General features: G+C 37.6%; 1 protein-coding gene across 8 annotated transcripts in view; it reads left to right on the top strand.

Moving 5' to 3' along the window:
* Positions 1–13864, top strand: part of NCKAP5 (NCK associated protein 5) — a 338518-nt gene that overhangs the window by 297975 nt on the left and 26679 nt on the right. For 6 of the 8 annotated variants that reach the window (XM_085228902.1, XM_085228905.1, XM_085228901.1 and 3 more), the window contains 3 exons: positions 7781–8095; positions 10272–10408; positions 11911–12040. In XM_085228902.1, the coding sequence (XP_085085028.1) occupies positions 7781–8095; positions 10272–10408; positions 11911–12040 (582 nt within the window). Of the gene's footprint in view, positions 1–7780; positions 8096–10271; positions 10409–11910; positions 12041–13864 lie in introns of those variants that run through there. The other 2 variants (XM_085228903.1, XM_085228908.1) reach the window with 2 other exon arrangements.

Here is a 13864-nt window from a genome sequence, read left to right as displayed (position 1 = left end):
CATTTTGTAGACTATATAAGCTTCAGTTATTTTTACTGTAGTACTAAGTAAATAATTACTTAATTCATGTTTTCTCATTCTCAGGGAATGGAAATAGATATGAAGGAAGCAAGCTTGATTAATGTGGTAAATACATTAAGCCTGACATGCATCATCCTAAAACATGTCCATTAAGCCTGACATATTTGAGCAAACTCATTCACATTAAAGAACCCTCAAAACCTGGAGGCAGATTAGGTGAGGTCTGTAATGAATTACTGAGATAAATGTAACGGAATAAGTGACAGAGGAAAGATGGTGAACAAATTGATCTGCATTACAGCCTTTGCATTCAGTAAAGAGAGGTGATCCACATCACTGTGGAGAGGCAAACGGATAATCCAGAAGTTGTTTAAATGTCAGGCAAATCCTTGGATGCCTCTAATGCATTTAATGAAGAAGAATATTCATCTGATAAAATGTCTTTTGACCGCAAAAGAAATGTCTCTTGTCATGAAGCCTCAATGCCTGAGAAAACAACTTACCGCTGTCAGTGTTAATTCCTTTCATCAGGCCATTGTTAGAAGTTGAGAAGAACCATTTAGCAATCATCTTATCACTGATACAGGACTTGGTTCATTCATTTACACATGATCAGATAAAGTAAAAATGTTTGTTTTATCTTCTCCAACATCACCAGTAAAGCTGTGGAATATCTAGAAGTCTCTACAAGTGAGTGTGAGGTTACTGTCTATAAAAGCCCTGAAACAATACCAGCTATCAGTGAATAATTTTCCAGTGTAAGTGTCTTTCTTGGAATCTGCATGCTGAAAAATGTTATGGTTTGACACGAGTGGTGATAAGGTATTGGATTTTTCATGAATCCCATATGCATGAGCAGTGGTGTAAGAATGCATGCATTTATTTGTACTTCAATAACAAAGCTATTTTCTAAAGCCCTATCTGCATTTGAAGCCTGAGAGGCAGCTATTAAATCCACAGTGAGCTGAAGTAGCTGAAATAAGACATCATTAAGGGGAAATCTTGTTTAATAGCCACTGAGCTCTCCAGGAACAACTAGAGCAACTGTTTTATGTGTAGCAACATACCCCTAGAAGCACATTAGTTGGAAGGGCCCTTGAGGTCTTTAGTCCAGCCTCTTTCTGCTCAGGGACTTCATTGTTTTGGTTCTGAATAGCTTCAAATTTGTGGTTCTAAATAGGTCCATGGCCGAGGCACCATTTCTCAGGGAGGTTTTGCACAGTATTGAGCAGTCCTATGTTCTTATCCTCCAGTATTCTTGTTACTGATAATTTGGAGTGGTCATGCTGTTGAGTGGCTTTCCATGTCATGTGGAGGAGCATTCTGCAGTGTCTCGTTTTCTAGCCCAGGCTTGCTCATCAGAAGCAAGCCATACACTCGTGCATAGAGTTGATTAAATATCTTCTCCTTCTGAGTTGCTTCTGGAAGTTTATTAGCGTGTGGTCTTTGAGCAAGATTACAGAATGTGATCAGGTTAATCTGCAGACTGAAACAGCATTATGTTAGTCTGGCCCCATAGGAATGGGACAAATGTTGTCTGCTGTACTGTGTTCTTCACTCTTTTGGCATTTGGAAGGATTAATTTTGAAATGATGGTCTGAAGGAGTCTATGATAATAGATTGAAACTTTCTGTGTATTTTTTTAATTGCTATTTATGTAGCTTGAAGATGATGGAGAGCCTTGCCAATATATATCAATAATAAGAAACAAACATCCGTTAGTGTCTTCTAATTTTTGTAAGCTTACCTTCTTCACAGCCTGGCAAAGACAGATTGTTTCTTTGTACTTCAACAGGTAGTTCACATAGCACTTGTCTAATTGCCAGTTGTTCTGCAGCACTGCTGCAGCCCATTATCTAGCTTGTCTTCTGAGGAGAGCATTCATATTTTGAATCAACACTTTCTTATTAGCCAAAATGATTTTCTGCTAATTTCATTCTTTTGTCATTATATTTATTCACCCAGAAGTGCTGTATTTTGTCACAAGAATGAGTAGCAGTGTGGCTCTCTATGTATTGTATATAGGATGCAATCTAATTATTATTCAAGATACAGGGAATCTGCTGGTCTCATTCAGGCTTAAAATGTCAATTAAAAAGAATGGCCAGATTCTTCAGCTCTGAAGTTAATGCTGTTATGTTGATTTTCACTGTTTCACAGTCTGGCCCAATCTATGTTTGTTTTTGTCACTCAAATTAGGACTGTACTTGATAAATGTACTTAGTCCATATTGCTGGTACACTGATATTCTCTATGCTACTTTGAGTCCCTCTGTTTGAAACGTTTCTATTTTACATACCTTTTGCTTCTGGCTGGAGCTGTCTGTAGGCAGATGTGTATGGAGCTTCAGTCATGCATTTCCTATTAACTCTAATTCATATACCTGAAATACATCTGAGCAAACTGAATAGCATTTTGTGCGAGTATGTATTGAGTTACTTTAAACGTTTGTTTTGAATGGACTCATACAGACTCTGTGGTCCTGTTCTGAAAACACATTTATGAGGATTTCTGTGAAAAATGTGCCAGCATATGTCTTTCTAAATTTGCTCTGAGGATGGGATACCAGTTCCTAATTTGATACTATCTTTTCCACTTTTATAGAGTCTAGGGAGCTTCGATTTGTACCTTAATTCAGACACCTGAACTGTTGACATTTGATTAGCCATCATGGCATATCATAAAAAAACAGTCTTTTCAGAAGGAAACCATGATGGGAGACCCAGTGTATTCTTTCAAGATGCTTATACCAGTGGTGGTTTTGGAACACCATTTAACATTGCACTTTTTCTTTTTTCTTTTTTTTTTTTTCCCCAAATAAATGGAGTTCCTGAAGGAAAATTGTGTTCATTCTGGCTTTAAATCATATGGTTTCTCACCAGCTCCTGCCTCGATGCAGCTGCTTTAACTGTGATTCAGCTATTTTGGAAGAGCTGTACTTGAGTATTGAGGGTAAAAATTGTAGCTTACCTAAAAGTCACTCAAAACTCTGTGTTGTTAATGAGTTTTCACATCATTAATTAAGAAATAAAATGAGTCTGTTTCAGGTTTGCATGTATATATCTGAGTGTTTATTGCCAGTACCCTTAAGTAAAGCCATCTGCAGGGCAGAACTAAAAAAAAAATATTATTTAAAGCCTCATTTAATATTCATGTGGCTTTAATTTCAGCCTTGTTTTCTACTAATAAACAAAAAGCAGTTGGTACTAAAATAAACAAAATAAATATCATATGTTCTCCTTTGCATTTGCAAAACCCAAAGCTTCCTGGGCACTTATTAATTAGTCTGTATTTACCAGGGAAAGCATTTATGGCTAAGCACTGTCACTAGTCCTGTGTGTTGGGAACAGAAAATCAAGGAAAATGTCTCAAGGTGAGTGAAACTGAAATCCAGTATATAAGAGCTATTTGAGAGCAGGCAAATCAGTGATTCCACCCCTTTTATCCTTAAGGGCTTCAAATGCACCAGTCAGTGAACACAGACCATCAGTGGAACAGCCAAATAATACCAGCAGCAAATGCACTCTTGGGCACTGTGTGCAGCCCATTTATCTGGGATGCTAAGTGTGACTTTGACTCTTTTGCAACTGTGGACTAATGGAGTTGTTCCCAAACTAGAGTCAGCTTAGCTACTTCTAATAGTAATAGCAAAAATAATGATTGTAATGCTCCTTGGAAGTCTTCTGCAGCTTAGTTTCTGAACAGCTTCTGAAATAGCTAGTGGCTGAATTGATTTGGGGTATTCCTACACAAGCATTGCTCACCGAAGCAATTGCAGAGTGGTTATATACTGGTTGCAAAATTCCTAGGATCCTTATTCTTATGATATCATTCTTTAACAGGGAGGCATTATTAGCTCTCAGTATTAATACAAAGAATTGAAGCATAAAGAGGGAAAGAGATAGGCCTGTTGTTACATGGAGAAGGCATGGCTGAGGCAGCCCACAGTCAGTGCCTAGGTAAATAATGAACTCTCCTTTTTTAGGTTTTGCTGTTTTGTATGTACAATAGGATAGGTCTCTAATTAGACAGTAAGAAATGAAGGAAAGCATCCATCCATGCCTTGAATGAGCAGTCCCCAATAAGATGTTCCTTAGTGTGCTATTACTGGTTTCCAACCTTTGCATCTCAAGGTACTAAGGAAAAAAATATTCCTGGAAAAGCCACATTTCTGCATTTCTGCAGACACATTGCTTATCTTGGATTCACTCCTTGCATCAGGCATGAGGACTTTTCTTTCTTCTCAACTCATGCTCATCTATCGGGATTTCTTAAAGACAGTTGCAAATGTATAAGGCAGATTGGCTAGGACAGATGTAAAGTCAAAGACACATATAGCCATAAAAGAAGCAGGATGGCTTCCCAAAATATTTCTAGGCTGGCCTTGTTGGCAACCAGGTTGCAATTGGGCTGCAGTTAATTACCTTTTACACAATGCTTAAAGTTGCTCTTCACATGAACTAGAAGTCTCGTTACTTGTATTCTGAAGATTCCAAAGTCCTTTCTTAAGGACTAAAATCATATCCATTTCTAATATCTTGTCTACTGTGAAAAATGAGTAGATTTTTAGTAAGTATATCAGTATAATACAGAGAGATTATTCCAGCAGTCATCAATTGTAGGATGTCCCCAGGTGGAAAATGCATGTAGGCCTGTGTATTTAATTGACTCTGACAGATGTGGAATACAAAATTTCAAGCATTATCCAGGTTTTTTTCCAGTTCATTTATTCTCTGTAACATCCCTGTTGCTTGCTGCCAGTCTTTCCATGTATGCAAGGAAGGGACCTAAATGCTGGTAGGAGATTGGAAGTGTTTATTGCAAAAAAATAAAAAATAAAAAATCCGTACGTAACTGTCAAAATAGAGAACAGGGTTATTGGCAGGATTGCTGGTCAGCTAATTTTTGACTTGTTTTAGGGTGGGTCTTAAATTGAAATGAGGCAGCAATTTGTATTTCAAGTTAGGAAATACATTTCAGAGATTATGGTCAACTGTGAAGACAGCTGTCAAACAATTGGACAAATGACATCTCCAAGTTAGAGATTTCTGCAAAAAAAAAAAAAAAAAAAGGTTGACTAGGAAGAAGCAGTAGAAGAAATATGTTTTTTTCTTCTTCTTTTTATTATAAATAGGCGTAAACTCTAATTCCAGATTTAAGCCAACGCTTATTTTTGTTCAGGTTCACTTACAGACTCATTGTTTAAAAATGCACTGCACAGTCCTCCTATTAACTGTTCCTTAGTGTGTGTTATTCCATTTCTGTGCAGTGCCTATGGGAATATCAGGGCTGTGATATTTTTTACCTAGGGTAGTCTTACAGGGATTTTTAGTTTTACATACTGGTTACGCTTCGTATCCAGATAGAAAACATTAACGCATTCATCTTTGACTAATTGGATCAAATGATGGTGTAAACCCAAAAGGAATAATTTGCTTGAAATTGACACTGATTTGGCACAAATACATTCATTTTTTTGTGGATGCTTTAGCATTGCAGATGAAGAGAAGGATGTGCAAATAAAGAGATCTGTTTTGCCATCTGTAGTTTAAGTTCTTCCTGCCAATGCCACATGTAGCTTAAAGATGTTTATTAACTGATCAAGCAGTTTTGCACAGACTTATTACATTTGAGATATCATTATGAAAAAAAAGAAAAAGTATTAATTAATAATTTGGCATGTTTCAAAATACTAGAAAAATGATAATCCCTTTGTCTGTCAGAAAAAAAAGTTACATGTTCACCAATTACTCTTGTCAGCTTAATAGAAAATCTTGATCTATCTAAAGAAAGACAGTTGTTAGGATTTCTGTCTTCCCTTACTGATGGGATTAGCATCCTTTCATTTTGAGTGTTGTAGGTACTCCTTGCCCACTCGATGTTATATATCTCTCAAAACCTTCTTTCAAGGCTTAAGGGTACTTCTGAAAACAGCTTGCTGGAAATTTCCCAGTGAAACTGTTCTTGATACAGAGCTATTTTTGACTGATATTTTTTTTCTTGAAAATGTCTGCTTTCTGTGGAAAATTCTGGTTGCTACTCAAATGTTTCAGCTGAAATTTATGTCAATTTTGTAGTTTTGTAGCCAAAACTTGAAAACTTATGTGAGGAAAATATCAAACCAGCTGTAGTGGTGAGCACACAGGGGAACTGCACGCCTTTCCTGAGGTGAGATGATGCTTTGGTAGAAAATAAGTCCCTTTGCTACCTGCCTTACAGAGAAAGCCTGGTTTAAGCAGAGCAATCTGTGACCTTTTTTTTTTTTTCTTCTTTTCTTTGGTATCTAAAATAAAGTTGCCCTGTTTGTTGCTGTTTGCTTTTAATATTAAGATAAATTGGCCGACACAGTTAGTAACATACACACTTCTTCAGCTTTACTACCTTCAAACAGAAACTTAGTTTGTGCCAGTCAGTTGAAGTAGAGATAATGTGCTTGTAGTGATTGTGTCTGGCATCTATCAGTACATTTCATTTGTAACCTCCTGGTCCCAAGTGACAGGGAATAGCTTGGGTTATCAGATCATTGGTTTTAGGATGTTCTTTTCTGTGGTGCTTCCAGTTTACTCAGTGTCTCCTCTGAAGAGCTCTGCCTTTCAAACATAACCAGTGCTCTATAGATATCTTCCTTCTCATCAAGAAGAAACTACTGGAAGTCCTTTCTTATTCTGTATTTTTCTTTGCTTGATAACTGATAGTTGTTAGCTGGAGCACTGCCTCTCCAAATCTCCAAATTTCTCAGTATTAGGACACTGCAGAGGGAAAAATAATGAATGTGACTTGACATAGGACTGCTAACTACAACAGACTTAAATAACAAATGAGGATATCATAAAAAAAATCAATACTCAGGAACATATAGAGATAGAAAAGATGTATTGGGTCATATTCTGCATCTCCTGCTAGAGTACAATTGTTCACTGCGGTATGTCTTTTATTTGGTGTAGACTTAAATTATTCAAGCAAAGGAAATACTTCTACTTCCTTTGGGAGTATTTGCCACAGACTGCAGATCTTGCTGTCAAGGGATGTTTAACCTAATGTATACCCCTTTTCCAGCTGTTAGTGCTGATCCCTCTCTGAACTTCATGCCTCTCAGAAGAACTGTGGTTTCTTCAGTATTGTGTGCTCCTTACACAAACAAATCTGTGGGAATAAACGGAAAATGCTAGGGCAGCTGATGTGACACCCTAGTAACGTTTGCTGGAAGGCTGTGCACAGCCACACTGCTTCCAAACCAAGTCCTTCGCTTGGTGTTGTGAAGTGTGCGCTTACGAAGGTGGGATGTGCTGAACCAGAGTGTGACAAGGCAAACCTTCTATCCAAGTTCTCGAGAAAGTTTTGAGAGACCAACATCTCTGGAAATTTATAAGTCTTCATTTTCTGTAAGAATTCACATTTGGATGAACACCTCTCTGTGGGTCTTCAAACTAAGTCATTTAAAAACGGCTGCACTCACTTTCCAGAACATTCCTCTTCTATTCATTGTCACATCCTGAGTTTGTGGCAGGCCAATCTCAGCATATTGATGTGTGCTGGTTTCATTTCACCTGAAAATGGTATTTCATTGTTTTCAGTTAAATGAATACATTGTGTTGAAAGCATGCAAATAACAGCAGCATACTCACAAGATGCAAAATGATTTTCTTTTCTTGAAACCTTACCTTGAAAATGCCCTCATTTCCCATAGACCCTTTTCCTATCTTTAAGAACCAGCCACTTCTTTCACTCCACCGCATCACAGAATTTTCCTGTGCCTTAGAGTCTTGCTGCCAGATGAGGACACTGGACAGCGGGATTGGAACCTTCCCACTCCCCGACTCAGGGAACCGATCTGCGGGGCGACACGTGTCTAAGCAGGAATCGACCTTGGAAACAGAAGCCCTCGCACCGTCTGAGCAAGTTCTTCTTTCAGCTCCTTCAGTAAAAGCCAAAACTCTTGAGCGAGAAGTGCCTTCAACAGCTATGAGTCAGGAGTCTGTGGAAAGCATAATTAGTCACTCAACATCTGATCCAGCCATGACTGCCAAAGGTATACGACCTTTTCAAAGTCGCCTTCCAAAACCAGATTCCTCAGGTAAAATGTCAATTACACTGAAAATCACATTATTTCTGTCCCGATGTCTGTTTAGATAAGCAGAAGTCCTATAATAATGACGATTGATAACAGAAATGTTAAATGCAGAGCAGAAAATATTGTTTTTAGGAATGCGTGAGGTTAACAAGTTTGTGACCAGAGCCATATGGAAATTTTGTTACACACAATGCTTATCTGTAACCAAGGAAGAAAAGTGTTAAGTACTTAAATTGTTTTCTCAAGAAACAGAACTTGAAAAAAAAATATGCCAGCCTTGGAATTTGAACTGAATAAAAATACAGATGTTCAGTAGTATTCAGGATCAGACTGTATAGGAAAGTACAAAGAATAGCTATGTTGTGACACAGAAAAGACATATCCACAAAGACTTGCTTTTGAAGCTATATTGAGACAAAATATTCCTTTGGCCTCAATGCATAAATTCTGAATATATGGCCTGGGCCTCAAAGGAACTCTTATTATTTTTTTACTACATGGTACAAATATATTTATTTATATGAACGTAAAGTACCTCACTTTAAGTTGTCTACCAAGTATGGGTTTACTATGGACTATAAAAGGAAAGCTGACAAAGCAATGAACAGACTTACAGTCCAGCAAACCATCAACATGTAACTTTATATTAGTACATAGTTGCATTGAACTCAAGCAATCCCTTACAAATGTACACTGACCATTTTCTTTAATATATTGAAGGCCTCTGAGTTACTAATATATATGCCAATCATTACACATAGCATTTATTTTGTAATACAATTTTTCATAGCGCAATAGACATGGGAAAAAAACACTAATAGTAATTGATTTCATGGAGAAGAGTGTGTTTTGTGTTTTGTTTTGTTTTGTTGTTATCTTGATCAAATGCAGTGTCATTGGTGTTATGCTTGTTAGCACTGTGTCAACAAACATATTTGCCCATGTAAAACTTGTGAGCACTTAACTTCCATGAGTCCATATTGTATCTATAAGTGAGATTCCATATAATTAACATGGAAGGTTAAATATGAAGTTTAAACTTAGTTTAAGTCCATCAAATATGTGTTCTGCTAACGAGCTGATGGAGATTGAGCCTAGGAGGAAAGAAGTCTCTTTTATATGTTCATCAGATGCGTAATAGCAGAATTCTAATTAAACGCCTTAGAACTAGTTGATTAAGCAATATTCCCATTGTGGTGTTGTAATGGTATAATAGACTGCAAACACACATTGCATGCTTCATTGCAGTCTGCTCTGCTCATTTCAAATCAAAGCTAAATAAAAGATATTTTAGTACTTAGTATATTTTAAATAAATGTACTGTTAATTAATGGTACAGCTAAGAAGGATTCAGAAGAGAAATCTTAGTTATAGATTATATGCTACATGCTTGAATAGCCACATGTGTGACCTCAATTCAGCAATGTGCTATAGAGTAGACTCCATGATTAAACACTGTCATTATAACAAATTGAATAGAAACTGCAACCACTGAATTGCTTCATAAGAAGTCAGTTGCAGTAAGATTGTTCTGATCCTAATGTTAATATTCACTGCACCAAACTTGTAAGGTTTGTATCTTAATTAAATTGTCATGAAGAGATGTTAAAAAAGTAGTATACATGAGATGGTAGGGTCAACTCATTCTTTACCAGATTATTTTCAATTGATTCTTTTCCTCTCCCTTCTCTCTCTCTTCCAAATTTCAATTATCACTTTGTTTCATATGTGCCGTATATCTTCTCTGATGTTCTGATTTTGCATAGTGCAAATATTGCAAATAAAAAGGCTAACTGACTGAGAGTTTCTGCTAGAAAGGTACTTCTAATTATATTTATGTTAACACCCTGTTCTCTCTCTGAGAACATAAAATAGCAAAGCAGAACATACAATGCCTGGAAGAAGTTATTGTGTCTTGTTTCTTATTTGAAAGAGTATATATGTCAAAATTAATAGAGAGATTTCAATCTGTGCCTTCCTCTCCTGTCGTTAAGTGGAAAAAGGCTTTGGATAATATTCTGCCGCTGTAGTTGCTAGAGTCATTCCAGTAAGAAACTAAACGTAATTTGAGGTAATACAAGTGTCATGATTAGCACTCAGTTTTTACTGACTTACAATTGAAGCACTCATGAAGATGGCGATGAGATCTACAGTTTAAATAATGCCTTTCTTAATTCAGGAATAATTAACCTTGCAAAGCAAAGTGAACAAGAACCAAGTTCTGTGACCTCTACCTCATTAGAGCTTACTGAAGAAACTGTAGAAAATAGAAAAGCTCTTTCAGATTGGACCACCAAGAAAACTACAAAAACAAAGGTATCAGTTAAGAAGCGTCATCTATTAAATGAGATATGTATTGTGGTGTAAAGAATCAGAAATGGTGAATGTTTTTAATACAGTGGAAAGAATAACTAACAGTCTAATAGCTACATTTATTATTTTTTTGCCCTTCATTGGCAATCTCATTGTTTATTAATAATACAGCACTGAAAGGCACTTTGTCCTCATGCCTTACAAATTATGCTTAATTATAATGCACAGGCATTTTATAGACAAGGAAATTGATACCTTTTTACTGTGTTTTTCTCTTAGAGAAATTTGATCTTGTTTGCTTGTTTTCCTTTGGAAATTCAGATACGTTGTGTTCCCCCCACCCCCAGGTCTGTTTTTCCTTGTCTGTATGGCTGTGTAATGTAGTGTGTGTGATTGAGCTGGTGTGCTATGAAAGTACTGTGAAAGAGAAAGTATTCTCTTTTTACATGTTTCTGTGTGGCTGTGGTTAATCTCTGCAGTGATCTGTCTGTCCTTCAGCGTTTTCATGAAAACTGCAGAAAGAACGAACAGGCAAATGTATATACCTGTGTAAAAGCTACAGCTGATGGTTGTTATTCATATTCATGCCAGGCTGTCAAGCCCTGTGAGAAGCACAGGGTCAGCAGGTTAGCAAATAGCAAGAAAAACTTACTCCAGATAGTGGGCATTAAGGCAAGGGAGCTGTCAGACTGCTGGCTAATAGGACTTACATTGTAAGAGGCTGAAAACCTTTGGTTGCTTAACTTTTGTGCATGTCTGCTTTATCCATTTATTTACTAACTGGAATAGCTCACATTTTTATATAGTCCATGCTATGGATATTTAGGACAGAAACAGAAAGAAAAATGGTTTAGTCTTGTATATTATTGGCAAACTGGCAGTGAATCCTCTGTAGTGAAACACCTTTGGCTTCCAAGTCACAACAACATGAGTGTGATATTCACCTTAACTCAGGCACAACAGGTCACCCCCAGTCCCCAGACCAGGTTGATATGGTACATGTGTACTGGTAATTGGTCTGTGTAAAGTCAAGGGCTTGGTGTGTCTGCATCTGATGTGTGAATGTGGCTTTGGCACTGCAGCTGGCTTGGATACTCCCTGTTTTATGAGCAGTGTTGGGCATATTTGGCTGCATGCACAATCCCTCAGGTCTGATACCCACTCCACAAGTATGTGCTTCCTATCTAATGAATGTCCTTCAGCATCAGTTAGAGCTGCAGTGTACATGAGAGGATGGGGAAATTGATGTCACTCTTTGAAAAATACATTTTAAAAAACTCTCTTGAGTCTTGATAGGCAGTTGAGGCTACAATAGTAGGTAGTATTTGATGATCACTTACTTGAAGGACAAGTGGTTAATTAAAATAGTAAAAGATGTTTTAACAGTTGAATTATCCATTTCCATTGCATGAAGAATATAAAATGTTCCACTCACAATACCATCTTCTGCATTACTTTTGTATATTTGCATCATCTGAATGATCTCAATACCCTTACTTGTGCAGGACAGAGCTCTAAGAGTGTGCACTTACTCTGCCAGCAGCAGTGACACTGAACAGGAGCCCGAGTATGGAACAAATTATTTTCGAACTGCAGAGGAGACGTTGGTAGAGTTAACAAAGAGCAACAAACAAGGTAATTGAAAATTTGTTCATAAGGAATGCGTATCTCCACTCTGACTCAGCAACAGATAATGTCCTTCACTGGACTGTCTAGTTTTTGCTTTCTAACCCCAGATCTTACTTCAGTCTCATTTTCCATTAGCTTTTTATTGCTTTCTATTCTATCTGTGTATCTTTTTTTTTCCCCTCTCCTCTGCTATTTTTGCTACCAGGAGCTAAACTTCTAGGCTTTTATGCACAAATAACTGCACTGTAAGTAAAAAGTCTTCTGTTACATTATTACAAAATTTAAAAGGTGTCTATAAAGATTCTTTCCTCTTTTTTACTTTTTAAATTTTATCAGCTGGTTATAATAACTCAGTGATCAAGGCCATAGGGTTCCAACCTCTGCATCAAAGTGTTGTTGGTTGTGACGCCACCACAACTGTGCATATGCACAACTCCATATATATGTTGCCATTTTCAAGTATCAAACCTTTCTGCAGCATCTGGTAGCAATTCGGGATTTACTGAATTCCAGTAGATGAAAGCACCTTAAGCAGAGCTCCCGAGGTAGGAGTTTTCTGTGTGTTTAATAACTGCCTTGCCGTGCCCACCAGCTCGCCATGCTGCAAGCCACCCTGCAGTGCAGCTGTGTGTCCCCTGGGAGGGGAGCAGAGCGTGGCTCATCTCCTTGCCCACACAGCCAGTGCCTTCCCTCCACTGATAAATTCTGTCGAGTGCAAAGGCCAGTGCAAGGTCTCAGCACTACTGAGACCCTAAGAGCTTAAGCAGTGCTTCAGTGATATAGAGGATTTGTGTTGACCCCTAGCACAGCAGTGGGCTTAACCTACCAGATATTAGCACCTACAGTTGATACCGCAGAGATGATTGCATTAAAAGTGCCACGGACAGTGAGATGCTGTAGGCAGGCACACTGTGCTCTGTAGTGTCTGCTGGGAGCTGGGCTGAAACATTTGGCATTTTCAGAGAGGATCCATTTTGTGTGATTACACCACGGGCAGAGCAGAGCAGGCTCAGGCTGTTTACTTACATTACTCATGTAACTTTGTGGTTTTAATCTGTATGAAATGTTGCAAGTAATTTACCTCAGCCAATAAACAGAATTGCTTGCTACAGATTACATTCTCTGGTGGGTTTTGTTGTTGTTTTCTTGGGCTTTTTTTCAAAGGAGAAGGTAAGGATTTCTTCCAGTATTGATCACAGTTTGCAAAAATAAGGATTTCAGCATGTGTAAGCAGTTGCATTAAATGACAGCAGGTTCCAAGTTTGGTGATACGTAAACAGAACTTAAAATTGCCATTTTGCACAGCAAACCATTAATTTTTTGTATATGTGCCTAACCTTTGGGCTAGGGAGAGAACTGAAATTCATAATTGTGACTGAGGCAAATAGAAAACAGAATTACAAGCCATTATTGCAGAAGTATTTCTGCCTTAGACGTTCTTTTTAAACAGGATTTCTGCCCTATAAATACAAGTTCCCACATTCAGATTATTAACAGTATTTTATTCCGTTCTGTGTTCAAAGATCCTAGCTTCTTTATGCATACAAGTGATATATCCTCAAAACATCCACATGAGGCTGAGGTGGGGGCTGTAGCAAACCGAGGCACAGAGAACATTTTTGTATGCATAGATAATTATATTTACTAGATGAGTCCTCAGAACATTAATGAATTTTCCCTTGTTGCAGTATTCTAATGTTGGAGTGATTTTCATTTTCCATTTTTGTGTGGGGAACAGGGAGATTGATAGACTGAGTGCCCATGCAAAGACTATTGAAAGCCAGTGATAAGAGTTTCATTGATTTGGTGGGCTTTGGAGGAGACTCCCAG

This window comes from Meleagris gallopavo, chromosome 7 (assembly GCF_905368555.1).
Source record: "Meleagris gallopavo chromosome 7, MGAL_WU_HG_1.1, whole genome shotgun sequence".
In the NCBI taxonomy this organism is placed as follows: Eukaryota; Metazoa; Chordata; class Aves; order Galliformes; family Phasianidae; genus Meleagris; species Meleagris gallopavo.
The sequence above is the reverse complement of the archived record's forward strand: the minus strand, read 5'-3'. Positions and strand labels throughout refer to the sequence as shown.